We start from the raw sequence: 26,312 nt of genomic DNA on the forward strand, positions 1-26,312 counted from the left end.
CTTCAAGTGGATGGCGTTCCAAGTCTGTGGGACTGCCCCTCGATCAAGTCGAGCTAACTTATAAGTTCCTTCCTTGATGACTTCAATGACCTAGTATGGTCCTTCCCAGCTCGGTCCCAAGACTCCATCTTTGGGATCTTTCCCGGCTAGGAAAACTCTCCTTAACACCAAGTCGCCAATGCTAAAGGTACGTTTTTTGACTTTACTATTGAAGTAGCGAGTGATCTTTTGCTGGTAATGGGCGAGCTGGAGTTGCGAATCCCCTCGCCTTTCATCGATAATGTCTAGGGAATGGCATAGGAGCTCGTGGTTCCTACCTGGGTCGTAGGACTGGGCTCTATGCGACAGAACTTTAACTTCCACGGGGAGGACTGCTTCACTCCCAAAGGTTAGGGAGAAAGGGGTATGACCCGTAGGAGTCCGATGTGAGGTCCGGTACGCCCACAGGACCTGGGGGAGCTGCTCTGGCCAGACCCCCTTTGCCTCATCTAATCTTTTCTTGAGGCTCGCCTTTAGAGTTTTGTTGACAGCCTCGACCTGGCCGTTTGCTTGAGGATAGGCCACAGAGGAGATGCTTTTCAAAATTCCGTGCCTTTCACAAAACTCGGTGAACAGGCCGCTGTCGAACTGAGTGTCGTTGTCGGAGACAATTTTCTTCGGCAGGCCGAACCGACAGATGATGTTTTTAACCACAAAGTCGAGTACCTTCTTCGATGTTATTGTTGCCAACGGCTCTGCCTCGGCCCACTTAGTAAAGTAGTCGATGGCTACCACGGCGTAACGGACCCCGCCCTTTCCGGTAGGCAGGGCGCCTACAAAATCTATCCCCCAAACGGCGAATGGCCAAGGGGCTGATGGACCCAAAATGGGTATGTTTAAAAATTTATACTCGCAAGCGCACGAATCGTATTTATAGAATAGTGTTCGTGTAAGCACGAGATCGAACCCAAGGGAGTTTTCTAAAATCAAAAAGAAAACTATTTTAAGTCAAAAGTAATAAATTCTAACCTAGTTCCAAAGATTGATGAGTTTTAATATTATGAACATGAAATAAAAGATTGAAAAATAAAGCTATTTAAGAGAATGAAAATAAACCAATAATGATTTGACAATAAGTGTTAAAAGAAAAGATTATTAAGATACTAGAATCCACAAAATGTAAGTTTAATAATATTTATTAGTATATTGATTCCCAAGTTTTAGTGATAGTTAAAATAATTTAAACTATCATTTTCCAAAAATATTTATAATTTTAAGCACAATTTTCTTATAAAAAGATAGGATTTTTCTTCACTTTTCAAAATTATAATTTCAAAGCATTTAGTGTAAATCAATCTAATGAAATAACAAATAAATCAATGAACATTATTTATAAGGCAAAACATAATATTTTTGTTCTAAGCATGGATGTGTACAATTTAATGACACATCTTACACAAAGAATATTATGTTTATGCACTAATGAAGAACAAAGTGTAAATATGTTCTAACAATCTAAAATACAAGATATTTAAGATGAAAGAAATATATGTAGAAGAAAAATCCATAAACTTTGTTGTATTACAAGGGAAATCAACATACAACATAAATATTATCTAGTTACAAGTTGCTTCATCATGATCTTAATAATCTTATGAAAAAGATTAGAAGCACATAACTAGAATAGAAATTACAAAATAAATGACATACATACTTGCAAAATGCTCTTGAAAAACCCAAATGGAAGAGAGAATGGTAGAGAGAAAATGGGAGAAAAAGATGGTAACCAAAAACATTAAGCACCCCAAAATGGTCTTCAAAACCCTTATTTATAGCCAAAATGAGATTATTAAAATAATCAATTTAAATTAAGTAAATTGATTAAATTAATAATAATATGGTACATAGGGGTAAATTGTAGGAGTGATGATGATTTTGGGGTAAAAAGTGTGTAGAAAATGGGTAAAAATGTGGCATTTTTGTCATAGGGGACAAAATGTAATTTTATGGGCTCAAGAGGCTGATTGAAGGCAGGCGGCTGGGCTGTTTTGTGCCAGGCGTGGAGCTGCTGGGCCGTACGGACGGGCTGGTGCAAGGCTGGGCCAACGTGGGCCTGCTGAAGGAGATGAGGCTGAAGAGAGCCCACGTTTGGGCTGAGTGCTGGCTGAGATGGTTGAAGAGCTACAGGCGTACGGCTGGGCAGCTTGTGGACTGATGCTGCTTGAAGAGGCTGGGAGACATCAGGCTGCGACAGGTGGCGAGCTGCTAATGGCTGGGCGGCTTATGTAATGAAGTTGAGATGGTGAGGCTGAGTCCGTACGGCCTGGAGAGGAGATGGAAGAGGCAGTGGGCCTGGCGGGCCTGGGCCGTGGGGCTGAATGGAGCATATGGCCTTGTGCCAATTTTTCTAATTCCTTTTCACAAAAGCCACTCTTCTTTCTTTCTTTTTCCCAAAACTATAATATAATTCCTAGATAAAAATAAATTAAATAACAATCAAATATTTTCAAATATAAATAAATCATATTAATTATTTTAAAAATATTGATTATAACTTAATTTAATATAGCATTTAAGTTCACAAGAATTACACTTTTACTTCTAACTTAACAATACAAATTTCAAATAATTAAACTACAACATATTATAATAAAATATCTATAAAAACATATAAAAATCTATAAAACTACACTAAGACTAATAAATTAAAAATTACATAAAAACTTAATAAGTTAATTAAAAACTCAAGAACTAAGCAACAATTAACATATAAAATATGGTAAAATAACTCTATTTTGTAGAGTTATCAGGGGCCGAGATCATTTTCAGTTCGACTGGAGGAGCTCGGGCAACCGCAGCGAAACGCTGGCACTTGTCGCACTTTTTCACATACGAGATCGAGTCTCTTGACAGAGTCGGCCAGTAATAACCTTGCCTGAGAACCTTTAAGGCCAGGCATTGCCCCCCAGCATGGTCTCCGCAGAATCCTTCGTGAATGTCATGCAGGATGGCCTGTGCCTCACCTGGATGAACGCACCGGAGGAGAGGTAGGGAATGTCCACGTCGGTACAACACACCATCGACCAGCGTGTACCTTGGAGCTTGATACAAGACTCGCCGTGCATCGTTACGCTCTTCAGGCAGCTTGCCCTCGACGAGATACTCAAGAATGGGGGTCATCCAGGTCGGCTTGGCATCAATCATCTCGACCTCTGCCCGATCTCCTTCTATACTTGGTTTTTTCAAGAACTCTATTGGCACCAACCCCAGGGTTTCTGTCTCTCCCGAGGTGGCGAGTTTGGCGAGAGCATCTGCGTTGGCGTTCTGTTCCCGAGGTATCTGTTCGATCGATCCTCGCTCAAATGCGGACAGCTCAGTTTTTACCTTCGCCAAATAGGCGGCCATCTTGGGTCCCCGCGCCTGATATTCGCCCAGAACTTGGTTTACCACGAGCTGGGAGTCACTGAAGCACTGGACGGAGCTCGCCTTTAACTCCTTAGCTACCCTCAGCCCAGCTAACAAAGCTTCGTACTCTGCCTCGTTGTTAGACGCCTTGAACCCGAACCTTAGCGCCGAGTGGAATCTATGTCCCTCGGGGGATATTAGAATGATTCCAGCCCCGGAGCCGTTCTCGTTAGATGAACCATCAACGAAGATCTTCCACGACGAATGCGGCTAGGTGACTTGAAGTAGGCCTTCTGATGGATCCTCCTAGAATCCCGTGCACTCCGCCACGAAGTCAGCCAATGCTTGACTTTTTATGGCAATTCGTGGAGTATAGAAAATCTCGAACTGACTGAGTTCGACCGCCCACTTTAACAAACGTCCCGATGCTTCAGGCTTTTGCAAAACCTACCTTAGAGGCTGATCGCTCATGACGTGTACCGAGTGGGACTGGAAATACGGTCTGAGCTTTCGCGAGGCTGTGATTAGGCAAAACGCCAATTTTTCCATCAGTGGGTACCGTGATTCTGCTCCGAGGAGTCTCTTGCTGATGTAGTAGACTGGCTTTTGAACTTGGTCCTCTTCTCGTACTAGCACGGCGCTAGCTGCATCCTCCGTGACGGCCATGTAGAGGAAAAGAGGCTCTCCTGCCCTGGGCTTGGACAGCACGGGCGGTTCAGCCAAATGCGCCTTCAGATCGAGGAATGCGCTTTCGCAATCTACTGTCCACTCAAACTTCTTGTTTCCCCGGAGCAGGTTGTAAAAGGGCAAACACTTGTCGGTTGACTTGGAAATGAACCGGTTGAGTGCTGCCACCCTTCCTGTGAGGCCTTGGACATCTTTCCGCGACCTGGGGGAAGGAAGCTCGAGCAGTGACCTGATTTTGTCGGGGTTTGCCTCGATTCCTCGGGTATTGACTATGAACCCCAAGAATTTCCCCGATGCGACTCCGAACGTGCATTTCTGAGGATTGAGCCTCATGTCGTATTCCCGTAGTATTTTAAAACATTCTTCCAGATCGGAAACATGGTTGTCGGCAGTCTTTGACTTTACGAGCATGTCATCCACATACACCTCCATGTTCTTTCCGATCTGGTCCGCGAACATTCTGTTTACTAGCCTCTGGTAGGTAGCTCCGGCATTCTTCAGGCCAAACGGCATGACCTTATAGCAATAGACATTCGTTGGGGTCATGAAGCTGGTATGTTCCTGGTCTGCCGGATTCATCGCGATCTGATTGTAGCTTGAGTACGCGTCCATGAAGGACATGAGCTCGTGCCCCTCCGTGGCATCCACCAGCTGATTGATCCTTGGCAATGGAAAGCAATCCTTGGGGCAGGCTTTATTCAGGTCGCAGAAGTCAATACAGGTCTGCCATTTCCCGTTGGGCTTTGGAACTAGCACGGGGTTGGCGACCCAAATTGGAAATTTGGCTTCGCGGATAAAGCCACACTTTTTGAGCCGGGCCACTTCTTCTTCTAGGGCTTCAGCTCGGGTTGTTCCTAAACACCTTTGTTTTTTAGACTTGGCAGGAACGCTTTGATCTAGATGGAGCGTGTGCATGATGACACTCGGGCTGATCCCCACCATGTCCTCGTGAGACCATGCGAATACGTCCAAGCTATTCTTCAGAAACGTAATCAGCTTCGCCTTTCTCTTGTCGCAGAGGTTCTTCCCAAGCTTAACCGTCCGTGATGGATTTTGTTTATCTATGTTCATCTCCTCGAGCTCCTAAATAGCCTGGAGCTCGGATCTGTCCTCGCCTACTCGGGGGTCAATGTCCTCACTCAAGGCGATATTTTCCTCTTCGGGATTCTGAGGTTTTTCAATCTCAGGACCCGCCAAGGGTCCCTGAGATTCCTCCTCGCCCTGAATGGCCATTGCCAGCTGCCCGGGTTTAGACTTTCCCTTCATGGAAATGCTGTAGCATTCCCTGGCAGCGAGCTGATCGCCCTTGATGGTACAGATTCTTGTTGAAGTAGGGAGATTCATGGCGAGGTGTCGAATGGAAGTGATGGCCTCGAAAGCTATGAGCGTAGGTCGGCCCAAAATGGCGTTGTAGGCAGCGGAGCAGTTAATGACCACGAACTCAAGCAGCTTGGAGACTGTCCGAGACTCTTCTCCTAGGGTGATCACCAGCCCGATCGTCCCTATCGTTGTCGATCCTTCTCCCGAAAAACCATACAGCATCATGGAAGTCGCCTTTAGCTCGGCGACAGTTAGACCCATCTTTTCTAAGGTGGATCGGAATAGGAGGTTCACCGAGCTTCCGTTGTCCACCAACACTCTCCTCACTTTCCGGTTGGCGAGCTGGACTGCTACGACCAAGGGATCATTATGGGGGAATTGGACATGGCCTGCGTCTTCCTCCGTAAAAGTAATCGGTTGCTTCTCTAATTGCTGCTGTTTTGACTGACGCTGCTCCGGAACGAACTCCGCTCCGTTGTGGGCCTTTAATTCGTTCACATACCTCTTCTGGGCGCCTCTGCTCGTGCCAGCCATGTGCGGTCCTCCAAAGATGGTGGATATCTCTCCCTCGACCACGAGAGGAGGGACGTCCTGATCTACCCGAGGCCCGGGCTGACTGGCTGGGACTTCTGGAGCGGGTCGACCCGCTGGGACCCTGTTTCGTGAATATTGCGCCAAGGGGCCTGCTCGGATGAGAGTCTCTATCTCATCTTTTAGATGCCTGCAATCGTCGGTATTGTGGCCGACGTCGTTATGGAAACGGCCGAATTTTGAAGTATCTCTCTTTCCCTTGTGGTGTTTCAATGGCTCCAGCCTCTTCCAGGGGACCCGAGCAGCGTTGGCCAGGAAGATACTTTCCCTGAACTGGGTGAGCTCGGTATATGTCGTGAACACGGGCTTGAATTTATCCACAGACTTATTCTTCTTTTGACCGTGCTGGCTGTTTTCACCATTCCCCTTTCTTTTGCCACCACCGGGCTGGTTTTTCTGCGCGACCTCGGGGATCGCCACCACGATCTCTGTCCCCGCTCCAGCGGGCTTCTCGGGAACCTGGCTGGTCCCCGCGGCTGAAGCTTCAGCTTCTTCTAAGTTTATCCACTCCTGGGCTCTGTTAAGGAATTCGTTAACCGAGCCGAATCCTTTCCTTTGGATATCTTTCCACAGGTCTCCCCCGACCAGGATTCCGGTTCTCATGGCCATGAGCTTAGAGCTATCGTCAGCGTCTCTGGCTCGAGCAGCGACATTCGCGAATCTGCTCAAGTAGGCTTTCAGCGTCTCACCGGGCTGCTGTCTCACGTTAGCTAGGGAATCAGCTTGGACTCGGGCGGCCTGGGAGGCGCGGAACGCCCTTTTGAAGTCAGCTGAGAAAGTCTTCCAGGAGCTGATTGACTGCCTTTTACTTTGCTTGAACCACTGCCTGGCAGGTCCGGTTAGTGTGGAAGGGAAGATCAAGCAACGCAGCTCCGGGCCAATGTTATGGGCCATCATTAGGGTGTTGAACATCCCTAAATGGTCCGACGGGTTCCCGTCCCCGTTGAACTTTGACAAGTGGGGCATACAGAAACCAGATGGGTATGCCGTCGCTGCTATATTGGGGGCGAAGAGTTCCATTTCGTCACCCGAATCATATTCGTCTTTTTCTTTTTCTGATAGGAGCTTCCTCATCAGTTCCTCCATCTGAGTTAGGCGCTCGAGGGTTTGGTCCTGAGATCCTGGGTTATTCCAGGGTTGATCAACAGCTCCGGACCCATTGTACATATTAGGTGGGTTGTTGCCCCTCCTATCTTGAGATAGGTTATTTGGGACATTCCCTCCGTTACGTACTTCGGATCGGACTCCCGCCGAGCGGGCCGGGTTACCATCTCTAGCTCGATCCTCTCTATGAGAGTTGAGGCGATCTCGAAGGTCGCCTCCCTGGGTGGTCTGGTGACTTTGTGTTGAACTCAGTCGCTGACGCAGGTCTCCTCCGGAGAGATCACTCCGGCGGCTGCCATTCCACTGACTCCTGCTGGACAGGCTTGGAGTGCGTCTTTGGTGGTGAGGACCTGAGCTTTCTTCAGGCGCCCTGCTACGCCGGGAAGGTCCCGCTGATGGTGGGTTTCTCCTACTACTCCCGTAAGCTGGGATGTCTCGGACGGGCTGAGGAGACGGATATCTGATTGGAGAAGGAGGATGCCTGACTGGGGAGGCGATCCTAGTTCCGTCTGGACGGATCAAATTTGGTGGGGGCCTTTCGGCCCTGCCAGCTTGCTGGTCCCGCTCTGGGCGAGCTGGACGAGGCGCAGGACGGTCTTCTGGGACGGGCTGATGTCGCTGGCCCTCCCCGGATCTCCTTCAGGAATTTCCTCGAGCTCTCCTGGGCGTTCTCGAGGAAGGTTGAGAACTAGGAGTTGATGTCCTAACCGAACGGCTGTATTGCTGTTGTCCGACCCCAGGCATTTCCCTGAAGTTTGCCTCTTGATGGTGCGATGAAGGGGTGGAATTGGCTGCAGGAAGTCTATCCGAACGGCTATGCCTGGGCCGATTACCCCGGTGAGACTTAGGAGCCTCACCTTGCCTCTCTCCAACGTTAACGTTGGTTGTGAGAGGGGGTAGTCGGGCCAGAATATCCTGGATTTGCCGACCGGCTGCTGCTAACTGGCTCCTCAGTTGAGCATTCTCCATCTCCACCGCCGTATAATAACATGGGTTCGGATTAGGTGGCCGGGGCGCTGAGCTACCAGTGTCGTCTTGGCCCGCTGGCTGCTTTCCTGGCCTCTGTTGGACTTCAGGAATTTGTTCATCAGGGATGGCAATATGGTGGGCCTCCTGCCCCTCCTGCTGCTCTCTTTCGTTGCCATGCCTGGATCGAGTGGTCACCATAGTTGGATGTTTGTGGCAGCACTAATTGAACTTGCTCTCAATGAAAGCACCAAACTGTTGACGCGGTTCTTCGCCAACAGGTAATTAAGAGAAGAAGAGAAAGGGATTAGTGCTGAAAGTAGAACCGTCACAGATATGAAATCTTAGAGGATGAACTTGGTGACTCAAGACACGTTTTTAAGTGGTTCAAAGGTTAAAATCCTTCTACTCCACTAGTCAATATTATTGATCTATTCTGGGTATTTGGTTACAAAGTATATATCTCTCCAGAGACTATTTTTTCCAACCCTTATCAACTCCCAGGGTCTCCATATTTATAGGAGAAGGCACCTGGAAGTTGGTAAGGAGGTCATCCCGTGACCTTCTTATTTGTCATATCAACTCTGTGACATTCATGATTAATTCCTAAACCTAACACATAAGTGTGGTCAAATCGATAGGTAAGGAGATAATGGGCCGCACGGCCCAACCCAGCCGTGGGTGTCTGAATACGCACGTTCCTGCTGCGTGTCCGAGAAGTCAGGGAGATATCGGACACGTGATGTCAGATATAGGCACGTTTATCTTGCGTGTGTTGACTTTACAAAGGGTCAGAGATCCATGAGCAGCTCGTACCACGAGCTGCTCCCCTGACCCGACCTTCGGCCTTCAGACTCCTTCCCCCAGTCTTGGGCAACCTTGGCGAGTCCTTGAGGATACCTCGAGCTAAGAAAGTACGACCTCGAAAATAGGAGCTCCGGCCTGGGGAAATTTACGGACTAACCATGATTAGTCCGAGGCTCGACCTGCTAATCAGCCCGTGGGAAAACCAGGGCGTACACTAATAATTTCTTAAACTTTATAACAAGTTATTAACAAAACTATGTTTCTCCAATCTACAATCATTTAGAGAGAATATGATATATATAAAGAACGGTAGGGATATAATTTTTATTTCTGTGTATATTACAACCTAAAATAGAGAGTATATCTAGGGAAAATACAATTAATCACCCTAAAAAAACTGAAATGATTAAAATACTAAATAAATGAAATATTAAAAAAACAGAAACTATTCCTATTCGTAACTATTAACACACCCCTCCTTAAGTTGGACGGTAGATATGATAAGTCCAAGACTGTTTACAAGAAAATCAAATACTCGCTCGGACAACCCCTTTGTGAGAATATCGACTGACTGTTGATATGTTCTATTTATGGTTCCTCCATCAATCTTCTCTTTGATGAAGTGACGATTCACTTTCACATGTTTAGTTCGATCATGATGTACAGGATTATGTGCAATGTTGATGGTAGACTGATTATCACAATAAAGCTAAATAGGAGCTACATACTCAATTTTAAACTCCTCTAGTAGGCGTTTAATCCAAATTGCTTCACATACTCCATGGGCCATGGCTCTATATTTTGCCTCTGCACTGCTCCTCGCAACTACCGTTTGCTTTTTACTTCACCATGTAACTACATTACCCCAAACAATCGTACAATACCCAGATGTAGACTTTCTATCATCAACTGACCCAGCCCAATCTGCATCTGTGAACACTTCAACTTTCCTCTCGTTTGTCTTTTTGAAGAAAAGATATTTCCCTGATGTTTGCTTGAGATACCTCATAATTCTATATACTGCATTGAGATGTCCCTGACAAGGATTATGCATATATTGACTGACTAGACTCACCGCAAAGGCAATGTCAGGTCTAGTATGTGAGAGGAAGATAAACTTCCCTACTAGCTGTTGGTACCTCCCTTTGTCAACTGGACTTCCTTCGAACATTCTCCTCTTGTCTCCAAGCTCTATTGGAGTCTTGTTGGGCTTGCTACTGAGCATTTCTGTCTCCTTTAAGAGATCAAGAGTGTATTTCCTTTGGGACACAGAAATTCCACTTTTGCTTCTAGCAAATTCCATTCCCAAAAAATACCTGAGAGCACCGAGATTTTTGACTTCGAACTCCTTTGCCAACCTTTCTTTAATCATACTCATCTCTTCAGTATGGTTGCCAGTAACAATTATGTCATCAACATACAAGATCAGAACTGACATTTTCCCTTCGACTGAGTGTTTGATAAAGAGAGTATGGTCAGTCTGACCTTGCACGTATCCAAGCTCCTTGACAACCTTTAGAAAATAATTGAATTATGCTCGAGGAGATTGAATTAGACCATAGAGAGATTTGTTTAGTTTGCAGACTTTAGTTGAATTGGGAGATTCTTCAAAACCTGAAGGCTGACTCATGTACACCTCTTCTTCCAGCTCGCCATTCAAGAAAGCAGTTTTTACATCGAGTTGATGCAATTCCCAATCCAAGTTGACTGCTAACGAGAGCAATACTCTGATAGTATTGATTTTCGCAACCAGAGCGAATGTCTCAGTGTAGTCAATTCCATAAGTTTGAGTAAATCCCTTGGCAACTAATCAAGCTTGGTACCTCTCAATGGATCCATTTGCATTGTACTTGACTGTAAACACCCATTTGCACCCTATTATCTTCTTATCTGGTGGTAACTCCACCAATCTCTAAGTTCTATTCTGTTCAAGTGCTTTTATCTCTTCGAGAACTGCTACCTTCCATTGAGGAGTATCAAGTGCTTCATTGATGTTCCTGGGAATCAAAAATTCTGATAGACTAGAGGTAAAAACTTTAAATGGAGATGGAGATGAATTTCGAAATAGGGTGTTGAGTACAAGATCTAGTTTCTTTTATTAATGCAATAGGAATGTCTAGATCTGACTAAGTGTTTGAGGGAGGAGTACCTGAATCATTTGCGGGAAGTGGTTCTATCACCGGATCGGGCTCTTGACTGTGATGAGGATTTGTGACTTGTTTATTTCTTCTGGAATACACCTGAATTTTTTTTTGTAAGTCTTGAGGTCTTTCTATTTCTAAGATGTTCTCTGAAGAAGAAGAAGGATTTGCTTTTCCTGGATCTGAAGAGAATGGAGTGTCTAGAGGTTTTTCTGGATCTGAAGAAAATGGAGTGTCTAGAGGTAATTCTAAACCCCACGGCCATTGAGCTTCTTGCTTGTGATGACTATGCTCCCTTTGAAGTAAGGTGGGGTGAAATATGGAATTTTTTCAAAAAAAAAGTTACATCACTTGAGATGTATGATTTTTTTGTGAGTGGACAATAGCAACGATAACCTTTCTGGGTAGGAGAATAACCCAGGAACACTGTTTTTATTGCTCTAGGATCAAGTTTACTACGATTGTGAGAGTGAACGTGAACAAAACCAGTGCAGCCAAAAATTTTGATTGGTAGAGAATTTGAAGAAGTGTGAGGATAGAGTGATTGAAGGACAAAATATGGTGTCTTGAATTGAAGGGGTCGACTTGGAAGGCGGTTAATGAGGTATGTAGCAGTGAGAACAGCATTGCCCCAAAGATATTTTGGAACATGCATAGTGAACATGAGAGCACAAGCTACTTCTAAGAGTGACGATTTTTCCGTTCAGCAACCCCATTCTGTTGCGGAGTATCGACACACGAACTTTGATGAACAATCCCATTTTGGAGAAGGTAGGGACTAAGAGTGGTATTGAAATTTTCCCTCCTAAACTATCGCCCTTGTAAAGTTTTACCTTCCAAATTTTTATGCTTGGCAAAAATTTCTCCAGAACTATAGTAACCATTGCAAACGTGCCCCTTCTGTCATAGTCAATTCATTTTTTTAAACAGTTTGTTAATGTGGCTACCTGTCGCAGGCATAGTTGCACTAGTAGGGTCTATTTAACTAACTAAAGTTAGTCGAAATCGAGTTTATTAATACTAAATATACAAACATTAGCTCCTAAAAGAAACCGAGATGCTTGGTTCGATTAGGTCACAAAAGTTGTCAAAAGTCTTGGGTACATACAAGGTCGAACTGATCATACTTTGTTCATTAAGCAATCAGGAAAAAGGAAAATTACTCTCCTGATAGTATATATCGATGATATAATTTTCACTGGAAGTAATACCAAGGAGATAAGTCTAATCAAAGAGATGATGGCAAAGGAGTTTGAAGTTAAAGTTCTCGGGGCATTAAAATATTTTCTAGGTATGGAAATTGCCAGAAGCAAAAAAGGTATTTTTGTATCTCAACGAAAATATACTCTTGATCTCCTAAAAGAAACTGGGATGCTCTGTTGCAAGCCTAGCAGAACTCCAATTGAACTTGGAGACAAGACTAAAATGTTTGAAGGAGATTCAGTTGAGAAAGGAAGATACCAACACCTAGTAGAGAAGCTTATTTATCTATCTCATCAGTATATGCACGATCCGTGTCAAGGCCATCTCAATGCTGTGTATAGAATCTTGAGATATTCGAAACAAGCACCAAGAAAGGAACTATTCTTCAAAAAGACAAAAAAAAAAAAAAAGAAAGGTTGAAGTCTTTACACATGTTGACTGGGCTAGATCAATTAATGACAGGAAATCTACATCCGGTTATTGTACCCTACTATGAGGTAATCTAGTTACTTGGAGAAGTAAAAAAGCAAATTGTTGTTGCAAGAAGCAGAATTTAGGGCTTTGGCTCATGGGGTATGTGAAGTTATATGGCAAAAATGATTGCTTGGAGAATTAAAGATAGAATACGAAGCTCCTATCCAATTATTCTGCGACAACAAGTCCACCATTAGCACATAATCCTGTACATCATGACAGAATCAAGTAGAAGTGGATTAGCACTTTATCAAAGAAAAAATTGATGAGGGATAATCAGCGTTAAGCATGTGCACACTGATCAACAATTGGCAGATGTACCAACTAAGGGACTATCTGAACGAGTATTTAATTTCCTTACAAACAAGCTTGGACTTATTAACATTTATAGTCAAGCTTGGGGGAATATTTAATTATCTCAGTTATATGTATATGTATATTGATATGACATATAAATTACATTATTATTATTTTTATTTTTATGTAAAACTACATTCAAATATACACAATTACTTAAGTGAGACCAATATCTGAGGAGACCACATTCAAAGTCTAATATAGATACATCTAATGGATGTTTGGGAGTTTCATTATTGAGCATTGAACCATTTTATTTTATTTGTGGTATAGATAATCATAAAATTATCTATAACTGTAATTATCTCAATGAATTTCCTTTTAAAATAATTAAATACATAAAACAGTCCCACAAGTAGTAGTAGTATTTAAATATTGTCCTAATTTATAATCTTTATCTCGTTGAGACGAGACAGGGAGAAGGCAAGGAAAAGCTTCTCTTTATTAAAAGTAAACTAAACTAAACTAAACTAAAAAAAAGAAGCACTAGTAGATGAAAAATGTAAGGCCCATTAGGAAGAAAATTATGATAGAAAATGTAGCAGATGATACTACTGTGATTGTGATGGATGCTGGAATAAAACGTCATAGCGTAGAGTAGTATACATGCATCAACTATTTTTAGTTTCTAATGTATCTTGCAATATCCTCTAGTGAATTTGATGAATAAAAAGAGCTTCAAACGCTTGATAAAAAATAAACTATCACACAAATTTATAAGAAAATAAAAAGGCTAGCTTACTTACATCTTGACCCCATTTTGTTTCACTTCCATAGGTGCAAGAAGCCAAAAATTTGGCCTCTTGTAACAATGCATTAGAATTAGAAGAGTCTCTAATATTTGCTACATTAGGCTTCTTGTGATTAACAAGAGATTTGATGAACTCATTGGATGGCCCAAAATACTTTTTCAGTTCAATTGGATCAGCACCTGTTTATAAAACACAGATAACCAGTTCAAGATACTATTTTTATTTTTAGGTAGGACATACACATATTGCTAACAAATGATTATCCTGTCATATAAATAAATAAGATGTAATTTAACAACGGCCTTACCTTCTTCTTCCACATATCTGCCATATAAGGACACCCTTTTCAGGAAAAAGCCTGTACCAGACAATACAGGTCCATCCAGTCCATCCATACCTTGCCAGAGCAACTAAGAGATGCAAAAGAATTCAGACCAATTAATAACAAAAAAGTCCATGATGTTTCAACATATCTAATTGAGCTAATAATATATAATGACAAGATTTTGCTTTTTGCTTTGCTTACCGAATATGTTGACCTTATCTGACTGTCATAGATATCATTTCTAGAAACGTTGTGGAATCTCTGAGGGAACTGCACAAAAGCTAGAGAGGAAGATATTTTTGGATCAAGATGAAAGCACATAGCTTGTCTTGCTGATGTTGGATCATTGCAATACATGTCACAGTCAAGAGCAAGTATGTATGGAGAATTGCTTATCACACCGGAGACTCGAAGCTGTGGCAACAGGTTGATCGATCAGTGAAGCTCAATGATTTATGATTTACGGAAGAAAAACAAATTATGATACCGAATATTATGTATATGTTGTTGTTTATGTAAAGGAAAAAGGAAAAAGGAAATAAATAAAACATACAAGAGCATTAAATGCTCCAGCCTTAAAATGGTGAGGATGAGAAGGTCTTTTCTCCCTAGAAACATAAACAAGTTGAGGCAACATAGCTATCTCTTCTTGTTCTGTGTTAGGGTCACTGGGATTTCCTTGGATCACCTGATAAAAGATAATAAATAGTAAGAACAGAATGTCTAATTTTGTTTACATGTGGGTGTGGCAAGAGGAAAGTAAGTACCTCAATGACGGATGGGTGATTTTTACCAGTGAAGCCACTAGTATCTACAAAGCTCTCTTTTATTCCTTTAATGCTTTCTTTGAACACTTGGTATCCTTCCTGTAACAAATATCAGCATAACTATTTCGAACAAAGACATTTTCTGTTTTTTATAGTAAAATTTTACAAGTAAGTAGATAACGAAAGAAATGAAAAAGCATACTTTAAGCTTATCTTGTTCTGTTGTGAACTCATCAAAACTTTCCGAATGGCCATCATCATCATCATTCACTAATGATGAGAAATAAGCATCTGGACACCTCTTCTGGATTTTAAACCTCCTGCAAAATGGAATCCACCACTTGGAAAATCTCCAAGCCTCTCTCATTCCATTCAAAGTCACCGCAGAACCACCATCGTCGGAAAGATACACATGAAGCTTGTCAGGAGGGTAGTCCAGCGCCATGGCTGATATGACAGTGTTCATCACATGCAAAGTTGGCTCTCTATCTGCATCTGCTGTGAAAACAAAGACATCGATAGCTGGAAGTTTATCATTTTCTGGCAATCTCTCTGGAAATACAGAACGAGAAACGGGATGCCACCTTAAGGCTTGGGCTAGAAGACATATAAGGAAGAGACACAGCTCAGAGAGAAAGAGAAGAAGCCATGGTAGAGATGTGTAAAATCCTTTATTGGCATTTTTGATAATTATGACAAAATTAATTAAAAGGGTATTTTCGAAATTAGTAGGTTCCTCTTTTGTAATATTTTGTGGTGAATTTCGAAAATGGGTAGTTTCTTGTTTTGGTGAAAAATGCCTTTCTATATTCAGATTTTTATTTTTGTGTTAATAAAATAAATATATATTTTTTCCTATAAAAGAATATCTTTTTCTTGAAATGGAATTTATTAGTATTTATTTTGTTTATCTGTTTTGGTTGCCCAGAAATCGTGTACAGCTTGCAATTATAAAGGATATATTGTTTCCTTATTTATTTAAGGAAACTGGGTTGAAAATCTGACCAGGTTCAATGAATCTGTTTGAACGGATTGCCAGTCTGTTTGAACAGATTCTGACTTTCCTGTTTTGGAAGATTTTCCATTTATTGGCTGTTTGATTCCTGATTTGTTTTCCACGACCTTAAGGGATTCTAAACAGTATATAATCATCCTTAGGTTGTTGGTTTTTGATTATCTCTCTTGGGTATTACTTTCCAAATATTTTTCAAGTTTTAGAGAGACTTTTTATTATGTGAAGAACTTGTGTCCAGCAAGTTCTTAGTGGTTTATTACAGTGTACTTCTGTATTGTTTTCCTTAGTGTTAATTATGCAGGTTGAACACACTTGGACATTGGTCATCAAGCTTCGGGAGAAGTCTTGTTCGTGAGTCACTTTTCGGGAGGAAAAGTGCAAGTGTTATGATTTGAAGGGAGTTCAAGATCTTAGCACTTCAGAAATTTGATTAGAAGTTTAGATTACAACAGTTGCGACAAATTCAAGAGGGAGTCTTTATTTGTATAAGTCAATTTGGTTTTGTAATCATTTAGATATTCTTCTAATAAATTTCATTCTCTGGGCGTGGCTTCGTGGACTAGTAGCAATCTGCAAAGATTGCTGATACCACGTAAAAATTCGTGTGTTCTTTACTTTATGTTCGTTTTTATCTTCTGGTCACAAACTGTTTAAACATATCTGGTGTCTGTTCAAACATTTCTGTAACAGTTTAACAATTAATTATTTAATTTAAATAATTAAGTTGGTAATCTTAAAAAACGGAATTTCAATTGGTATCAGAGCGGTTCACTAAACTCTTAGTGAGATCTTGTGGTTATTTTCCGTTTGATTTGTTTTGTGTGAAATGTCTTTCTTTGCAGAAGGTAGTTCGGTGTCTCGACCTCCATTGCTAAATGACTCAAACTATCCATACTGGAAAGTTAGGATGCGAGCTTTCATAAAAGCTCAAGATGAGAAAGAATGGAGAGCAATTTTGTCTGGATGGTCACCTCCTACTGAAAAAGGTGAAGATGGAAGCACAATTGTAAAATCTGAACTTGTGTGGGACACAGAAGAAGAAAAACTATCCAGCTATAATAATAAAGCTCTTCACGCCATATTTAATGGTGTTGGAGAAAGTTTTATAAAACTTGTTTCCACATGTGTCTCGGCTAAAGATGCTTGGACAATTCTTCAAACTCAGTTTGAAGGAACTGTAGATGTTAAAAGGTCTAGATTTATCATGTTACAAACCAGGTTTGATGACCTTAGAATGTCTGATTCTGAAACACTATCTGAATTTTATGAGAGATTATCTGATATTTCTAATGAGTATTTTGCACTTGGTGAAAAACTTGATGATTCTGTTCTTGTTAGAAAAATCGTTCGAGTTCTTCCTGACAGGTTCAATGTTAAGCTCACTGCTATGGAAGAGGCAAAAAATTTCAGTACTATGAAGGTAGAAGAACTGATGGGGTCACTTCGTACCTTTGAGTTAAATCAAAAGATTCGTCAAAAAGACAAGCCAAGCTCTTCCAAAGAAAAGGAGAAAACCATAGCTTTCAAGAGCACTGAAAATGAAGTCTCAGATGATGAAGATGGTGATAATGAAATGGCAATGCTTGCAAAGAATTTTTGAAAATATATGAATAAAATAGGAAACAAAAAATTCAATGGCAAGATGTCAAAAGGTAACCCTTCTTCTCTTAAACCTTTTCAAACTAATAAAAAGGGTATTCAGTGCAGGGAATGTGAGGGATTTGGTCACATCCAGTCTGAATGTGCAAATACTTTGAAAAAGAACAAAAAAGGTATGATTGCTACTTGGAGTGATAATGATTCTGAAAGTAGTGAAGATGAGGAAGGTAATGTCGCTCTCACTTCTATTTTACCTGGTTCTAAATCTGTAAATGAAAAAATTGTTTGCTTGAATAATGTTTCAAAAGATGAAGAAAATTCTGATAGTGATGAATCTGAATTGAACGATGAGTCTTTGAGTGAATCTTACAAAAAAATGTATGGTTCATGGGTGAAAGTGTGTTATGAAAATCGGTCATTGGTAAGCAAAAATAAAGATTTATCCCTTGAAATTAAACAACTTACTGATTTGAATGAAAATTTGGAAAAAGAAATAATTTCAAAAAATGTTGAAATTAATAAGTTGTCTAAAGATTTGGATACTCTTGAGAAAAATGTTAGAATGCTTAACCCCGGTTCAACTATTTTTGAGAATATACAGAATTCAGGTCAAAGAAGTCATGTGGGACTGGGTGCTTCAAGTTCTCAAAAATCAAAGAAAACTGTCTTTATCTCGGCTGGGATGTTATTGTCTGATGTTCCTGTTGCATCCTCAGTGAAATCTGTTGTATCTGGTACTCGGTTTGTTCCAACAGAAAGGACACAGTCAGCAGATAAATCCAATGGTAAATTCGAAAAATTCATTCCAATCTGCCATTTTTGTGGTAGGAAGGGTCATATTCGTCCTAAATGTTTTACTCTTATGAATTTTGCTAAAAATGAATATTTTGAAAAATTCAATTATTTTGATGATTTCAAAAGAGTAAAAAAGGAAAATGTTCAATCAAAGAAAATATGGATCAAAAAGAATAACTGTTTTGCTGGTTTTACTAGTGAATATGATAGATCTGCTTCTTCATATTTTTGGTATTTTGACAGTGGTTGTTCAAGACATATGACAGGTGACAAGTCTATTCTTACAGACATAAAACCTATGCATTGTGGGTCTGTTACTTTTGGCAATGGAATTGAAGGTAATGTTCTTGGTATGGGTACTCTTAACTTTGAAGGGTTGCCTAGAATCAAAAGAGTGTTACTTGTGGAAGGCCTTAAAGCTAATCTTCTAAGCATAAGTCAAATTTGTGATCAAGGTTATACTGTTAACTTTGATAAAGAGAATTGTTTTGTTTTAAACAAGAATGGTGAGAATGTTCTTGAAGGTTATAGATCTAATGACAATTGCTACACTCTTCTGCCATCTATTATGTGTCAATCTGTTGTGAGCAATAACACTGATATGTGGCATGCTAAACTTGGTCACATAAATTTCAAAACCTTGAAAAAATTGTCACATGCAGGAAGTGTTCATGGTTTACCTAAGCTAGGTAAAGAATCTGATGGTAAGTGCAAGAGTTGTCAACTTGGTAAGCAATTGAAAATTACACATAAAAGTGTTTCTGACATAAACACTTCGAAAGTTTTAGAATTGCTTCACATGGATCTTATGGGTCCAATTCAAATTGAGAGTTTAAATGGGAAAAGGTATATTTTTGTTTGTGTGGATGATTTTTCTAGATACACTTGGGTGGATTTCTTGAAAGAAAAATCTGACACTTTTGATGCCTTTAAAACTCTTTGTTTGAAATTAAAAGTTGAAAAAGATTGCAACATTGGAAAAATTGTTCGTATAAGAAGTGATCATGGTAAAGAATTTGAGAATTCTATCTATGATGATTTTTGTAAGTCTGCAGGTATCTCTCATGAGTTTTCAGCTCCCAAAACTCCTCAACAGAATGGAGTTGTAGAGAGGAAAAACCGCACTCTTCAAGAAATGGCTAGAGTGATGCTAAACAGCAAAAAATTGACTAAACGGTTATGGGCAGAAGCAATTAACACTGCTTGCCATATCATAAATCGTGTTTTTCTTCGTCCAGGTACATCTAAAACATCTTATGAAATTTGGAAAGGTAAGAAACCAAGTGTGGCTTACTTTCATGTTTTTGGATGTGTTTGTTACATTTTGAGAGACAGAGAAAATCTTGGTAAATTTGATGCTAAAAGTGATGAAGGTGTTTTTATTGGATACTCCACTAACAATAGGGCCTATCGTGTGTATAACATGAGAACCCAAACTGTAATGGAGTCAGCTAACGTTGTTATTGATGATTCCAGGGATTTTTCTGAGTTCTCTACTGAGGAAGAAATTGAAAGGTTTATTGATGAACCTACTGAAAAACACGAAGAAGCTGGTGTCAGTGATACTACTGTTGAAACGTCTGGTCCATCTGTTCCAACAAATCTCGAATCCGATGAAACAGATTCTGGACAGACAGAAAAGAAATTTCCAGATATTATTTTGGATGAAGTCCAAAAGGAGCCATCAACCAGAGTTAAGTTAAATCATCCAGCAGATTTAATTCTTGGAAATCCAAAAGACAGCATGGTAACACGAAGAAGGTTTAGTAATGTTGTTCAATTTGTTTTTTTCTTATCTTTAATTGAGCCTAAAAATGTGAAAGAAGCTTTAACTGATGAAAATTGGATTAAAGCTATGCAGGAGGAATTGGAACAATTTTTTAGAAACAAAGTGTGGATCCTTGTGCCAAGACCGTTGCATACCAATATTATTGGCACAAAATGGATTTTCAAAAATAAATCTGATGAATTTGGTACAATCGTGCGAAATAAAGCAAGATTAGTGGCACAAGGGTACACACAAGTGGAAGGAATAGACTTTGAAGAAACATTTGCACCTGTTGCAAGACTTGAATCAATTAGATTATTATTGTCTATTGCTTGCTTGATTGGTTTCAGGTTGTTCCAAATGGATGTCAAATCCGCATTTCTCAATGGGATCTTGAATGAAGAGGTATACGTTGAACAACCCAAAGGGTTTGAAGATCCCCATGCACCTGATCATGTTTACAAATTGGAGAAAGCTCTATATGGTTTGAAGCAAGCCCCTCGGGCTTGGTATGAGAGACTCTCTCAATTTCTTGTTTCTCATGGATACAAAAGGGGTGGAGTAGATAAAACTCTGTTTATCAAAAATATTAAATCTAACATAATTATTGCTCAGATTTATGTTGATGATATTGTGTTTGGTTCTACTTCTGACAATGAGGTGCAGGTATTTGTGAAACAAATGAAAGAGGAATTTGAAATGAGCATGGTGGGAGAATTGACCTATTTCTTAGGTTTACAAGTCAAGCAATTAGATGAAGGCACATTTATTTCTCAAAGCAAATATGCTAAGAACTTGGTGAAAAAGTTTGGACTTGAAAGTTCAAAGATAGCCAAAACACCAATGGGAACGACTGTGAAGCTATCCAAAGATGAAAATGGTGTCAAAGTGGATCCTACATTGTATAGGAGCATGATTGGTAGTCTTCTTTATCTCACTGCTAGTCGACCTGATTTGAGTTATAGTGTTGGTGTGTGTGCCAGGTACCAAGGAAATCCCATGGAGTCTCATGTTGCAGCTGTCAAAAGAATCATTCGATATGTTCATGGGACTGCTGATTATGGTATTTGGTATTCAAAAGAAACTAACCCTAATCTAGTGTGTTTTAGTGATGCTGATTGGGCAGGTAACACTGATGACAGAAAAAGCACTAGTGGAGGATGTTTCTTCTTGGGAAATAATCTTGTTTCTTGGCACAGCAAGAAACAGAATTCTATTTCTCTTTCAACAGCTGAGGCCGAATACATTGCAGCGGGAAGTTGTTGTGCACAACTTTTGTGGATGAAGCAAATGATGATGGATTATGGGTTTGATCTTGACACTTTAACTATTTTTTGTGATAATACAAGTGCAATTAATATTTCAAAAAATCCTGTGCAACATTCTCGTACTAAACATATTGATATTCGTCATCATTTCATAAGAGAATTAGTTGAAAATAAAGTTCTTGTCTTGGAATATATTGAAACACATAAACAAATTGCAGATATTTTCACTAAAGCTCTTGATTCGGTTCGTTTTGATTTCCTCCGAAAATCTTTGGGGGTTTATTCTCTTTAAATTTTCTTGCTATGGTGTTGTCCGCTTGATCTAATGTGTGTTATTTTTGGTTAAGAAAATTGTCAATAAATTTGAAAATTTTGTTGTGTGTCAAGCTGGATAATCTGTCTTGTGTTTATGAATCTTTGGTTGTATATTCTTGAGAGAAATTTAATCAATTCCTCCTAGGTATATTCAAGTAAATTAATCAATGTTTAATGTTTGAGCTTCCTTTTGTGTAGCATTGTTTCAAGCTCCTGTGCAAGAATAGAGCTATCTGCATCAGTGTGTGAAAGCCGTCTTTTGAGTAAGTTGGAACTTTGTAATTCGGAGTTATGAAGAGGATACGCTACCATAGAAAAGGGCTACCACTGGTGTAGTGTGATAGCGTCTTCATGGGTTACAATTTTTTAATTTCAAAAAAGACTTATTTGTCATTGGGCAATGTTCCCTTGCATACACTGTCACACACTTATGCTTGAAACAATGCAATAAAAATTGTACACAGTTTTAAAAAAAAAAAAAAAAAATGTGTGTAAGACTCATACATGTTGATTGATTCACTTAAAGAATATGTGCTTGTGACTGAATTGTGCTTTATTTATCTCGAATATTCTTTCTAAATTTTTCATTTTCACAAGTGTTCTTATCTTTGATTTACACTAACACTTATTTTCATTTGCTTGATTTTATTCTTATCAGGATGACTCTCTTTGATCAAAGCAGATTATTTTTGGGTTGAGTTTTTATTTTTGTTCATATATATAAAATAATAAATGATAATAAAAAAAAAATTAAAAAAAAAATGATAATCAAGGAAATTCATGGTGGACCGAATCATTGTGGTGATTATGAGAATTTATGCATTTAATTGTGTGATTTAATATATTCTTTGTCTCCAAGGAATCTATTTTTGTCTTCTTTCTCTTTTTGGAATATCATGATGTGTATCTTTATTGTCTAGTACTTTGTTTAGGATTTTGATTAAAAAAAAAAGAAAAAAGAGAAGAAAAAGTCAATAAGGAGATCGTGTGGGGTATTTTTTTTGGTTACTTTTTTTTTGGTTTGAGAGTTTTTGAATAAACTGAAATTTAAAAAAAAAAAAGGGTAAGTTGTTTGAAGATCGTGTGTCTTCAAGTTTGTTTCCTTTTCTTGTTTAAATTAAATCATTTTTTTTAATAAAAAAGGGAAACCTCTTTTTGCCGTGGGTATTCTTTTTGGGTAAGTATTATATTTAAAAAGGCATGCCATTACCCTATTTCATCTCACCCACGATTTCATTCAGTTATTTCTTCTCCTTCTAATTTTTTTTTCTTTCTTTCTTCTCTCATTCTCTTGTAAGTGCTTTCTGTTTTTCAGAGAAAACAATGGTGAGAACTCGTGGTGCCTCCTCCAAGAAGATCCCTGTTTCTCAATCCCAAAAGGTGCCATCTCCTTCGCCTCCTCCGTCTGTGTCAACGACGCCTCTTTCTGGTCCATCAGCTCCCACATCTGTTGGAAAGTCCTGCAAATCCAAGGCTCGCAAGAAGGTGTTTTCGCTCTCTCATGAACATCCTATGGTGTTTCCAGATATCTCTGCTGACATTGTTGCACCACCATCTGAAGTGGTGGTGCCCTCTCGAGCCAAGGACCATTCTCCTCTTCCGTTTGATTCGTCTTTGGAGGCTAGGGCAAAATCGAAATCTGTTTCCTCCTCTTCCAAAGCTGCTGCTGCTGGATTGCTCAAATTGCCCTTGAAGCCGAGTTAGTCCAAGAAAAATTCTGTGACTCCCAAAATGAAATTGGGGTTGGACGCGTCTCTTTCTCCTTTGTCTGCTGCCAAGAAAAAATTGAAGGCTCATCCCCCTTCATTTTCCTCCTCCGAATCTGATCCTGAGGAAGATAAGTCCGAATCTGAAGCAACTCATGATACCACATTGTCTGATGAAACGGTTCCTGACATTGCCGAATCAGAGGCTGAGTCTGATGAGCCAGAAAAAGAAGACACTATCCCCTCTGAACAAAAGAAGCCGAATCTGACTCAGACCACATTGCATCTCCTTTGCCATCCAAAGCTAAAGGGAAGAAACCTATTTCTGGTTCTACACCTTCGCCAAAACAGTCAGGTGTAAATTTCAAACCTTATTCTTCCATTTTTTGCTATAATGATAATGCACGTGATATGGTTCTGTATGCTCAACGAAAATTTATCATTGAAAGAAATTATGTCTTGAGTGATCATCGTCCTTTTGGTGTGCTAACAATGCTTCAAGATCGACAATGGACAGGTTCTTTGGTTAAATTTTCTGGTTTTGTGGATAGAATAGTCAAGGAATTCTATGCCAATATTACTAATGAAATTATTGAACCTTCATCTCCTCTGTATAATAAAGTGTTTGTTAGGGGCCATTGGTTCTCTTTTTCTCCTCAATACATTGCTCTTGCTTTGTGCCTTCCCCTTACTGTCGAGGATGATGTTGATGGTGCTTCTCTTGACAAGGACATGGTTATCACTGAGTTGGTCGGACAAAAAATGGTATGGCCTTCTAACACAGTCATCTCTGTCTCCAATCTCACCTACACTTATGCTGTTCTCCATAAGTTTGCAACAAAAAATTGGAAGCCCACATCTCACACGGCCACTATCTCTTTTGATATGGCATCATTTTTGTACAAAGTGGGGACCGGTCTTGGTTTAAATTTGGCTTCGGTTATTCATGATCAAATCATTGGGTTTCGCAAAGGTAACAGGAAAAACTTGAATCTTCCTTTTCCTCAAGTTATTTATAAAGTGTTGAGTATGCAGAAAAAAGATCTCCAACGTGACCAAGAAGACTTGGTGGCACCCACTACTGCTGCTTCCTACAAGGCCTCTGCCCCTCCTACTGAAGCCACTGCTGCTCCTTCCTCCAAGAAAGTCAAGCCCCAATCTCTGAAGATTGCCTCGGATGACATTCCTCATGCCTCCTCCTCTGTTGCCACAGATTCAGGACTTGTTGCAACAGAAATAGCTGCTGTCCGAGCCTCTGTTGACTCTTTGACTGCTCGCGTGATGTCAATTGAAGGACTACAACGTTCTGTGTTGGAGGCTGTTCGATCTCTGTCTAAAGATCCAGTTGTTTAGTTTTATTTTAGTTTTGTCATTTAAACATTGATACTCTTTTTTGTTATTTTGTTTTATGGTTCTTTGGCTTCTTTGAAAGACACAAAGGGGGAGAGTAGATTTCCAAAAACCTGTTTGTTTGTTGTTTTGTTTAACTCTGGACCTTCTTATTTTGAGGGGGAGTTAAGTCTAGTTTATTTTCATGTTTGTTATAAGTTCATGCATGTTTGCAGGGGGAGTTCTTTCTCTTTACTTATCACTAACATTTGTGTTGCAGGTTTTTGAATTAATTTTGTCTATCAAATTGCCAAAAGGGGAGATTGTAAAGTCCTTTATTGACATTTTTGATAATTATGACAAAATTAATTAAAAGGGTATTTTCGAAATTAGTAGGTTCCTCTTTTGTAATATTTTGTGGTGAATTTCGAAAATGGGTAGTTTCTTGTTTTGGTGAAAAATTCATTTCTATATTCAGATTTTTATTTTTGTGTTAATAAAATAAATATATATTTTTTCCTATAAAAGAATATCTTTTTCTTGAAATGGAATTTATTAGTATTTATTTTGTTTATCTGTTTTGGTTGCCCAGAAATCGTGTACAGCTTGCAATTATAAAGGATATATTGTTTCCTTATTTATTTAAGGAAACTGGGTTGAAAATCTGACCAGGTTCAATGAATCTGTTTGAACGGATTGCCAGTCTGTTTGAACAGATTCTGACTTTCCTGTTTTGGAAGATTTTCCATTTATTGGCTGTTTGATTCCTGATTTGTTTTCCACGACCTTAAGGGATTCTAAACAGTATATAATCATCCTTAGGTTGTTGGTTTTTGATTATCTCTCTTGGGTATTACTTTCCAAATATTTTTCAAGTTTTAGAGAGACTTTTTATTATGTGAAGAACTTGTGTCCAGCAAGTTCTTAGTGGTTTATTACAGTGTACTTCTGTATTGTTTTCCTTAGTGTTAATTATGCAGGTTGAACACACTTGGACATTGGTCATCAAGCTTCGGGAGAAGTCTTGTTCGTGAGTCACTTTTCGGGAGGAAAAGTGAAAGTGTTATGATTTGAAGGGAGTTCAAGATCTTAGCACTTCAGAAATTTGATTAGAAGTTTAGATTACAACAGTTGCGACAAATTCAAGAGGGAGTCTTTATTTGTATAAGTCAATTTGGTTTTGTAATCATTTAGATATTCTTCTAATAAATTTCATTCTCTGGGCGTGGCCTCGTGGACTAGTAGCAATCTGCAAAGATTGCTGATACCACGTAAAAATTCGTGTGTTCTTTACTTTATGTTCGTTTTTATCTTCTGGTCATAAACTGTTTAAACATATCTGGTGTCTGTTCAAACATTTCTGTAACAGTTTAACAATTAATTATTTAATTTAAATAATTAAGTTGGTAATCTTAAAAAACGGAATTTCAAGATGGTATAATTCCTCCTCTGGTCTCGATGTCATTTTGGAGAAAGAAAGAGGCCCTGTAATAGATCAAGAATAATACTGCTAATACATGAAGGAAAGATTGAAATCTGCTAAAGATGATGGAAGATTTATGGACACGGCAGACATGAAGAGGTTGATCAGAGTCCTCTATTAATGGAGTCTAGCTAGTGGTCAGTACTGATATTTTAT

The 26,312-nt window shown here is 39.7% G+C and overlaps 2 protein-coding genes across 2 annotated transcripts; one reads left to right on the plus strand and one right to left on the minus strand.

Moving 5' to 3' along the window:
- Positions 1 to 9,703: 9,703 nt before the first annotated feature.
- Positions 9,704 to 18,296, minus strand: LOC133784733 (cellulose synthase A catalytic subunit 9 [UDP-forming]-like). Its single transcript, XM_062224011.1, has 10 exons — positions 18,156 to 18,296; positions 17,747 to 17,780; positions 14,949 to 15,547; positions 14,665 to 14,844; positions 14,313 to 14,525; positions 14,094 to 14,196; positions 13,745 to 13,965; positions 12,831 to 12,883; positions 10,445 to 10,586; positions 9,704 to 10,372 (listed from the first exon to the last, which is right to left on the minus strand). Exons 1-10 carry the CDS (start codon positions 18,294 to 18,296, stop codon positions 9,704 to 9,706), a joined length of 2,355 nt encoding a protein of 784 aa, XP_062079995.1.
- Positions 18,297 to 23,755: 5,459 nt separating this feature from the next.
- LOC133784734 (uncharacterized) lies at positions 23,756 to 24,697 on the plus strand. Its single transcript, XM_062224013.1, has one exon. It carries the CDS (start codon positions 23,756 to 23,758, stop codon positions 24,695 to 24,697), a length of 942 nt encoding a protein of 313 aa, XP_062079997.1.
- Positions 24,698 to 26,312: the final 1,615 nt, after the last annotated feature.

Source organism: Humulus lupulus, chromosome 6 (genome assembly GCF_963169125.1).
Source record: "Humulus lupulus chromosome 6, drHumLupu1.1, whole genome shotgun sequence".
NCBI classification, from domain to species: domain Eukaryota; kingdom Viridiplantae; phylum Streptophyta; class Magnoliopsida; order Rosales; family Cannabaceae; genus Humulus; species Humulus lupulus.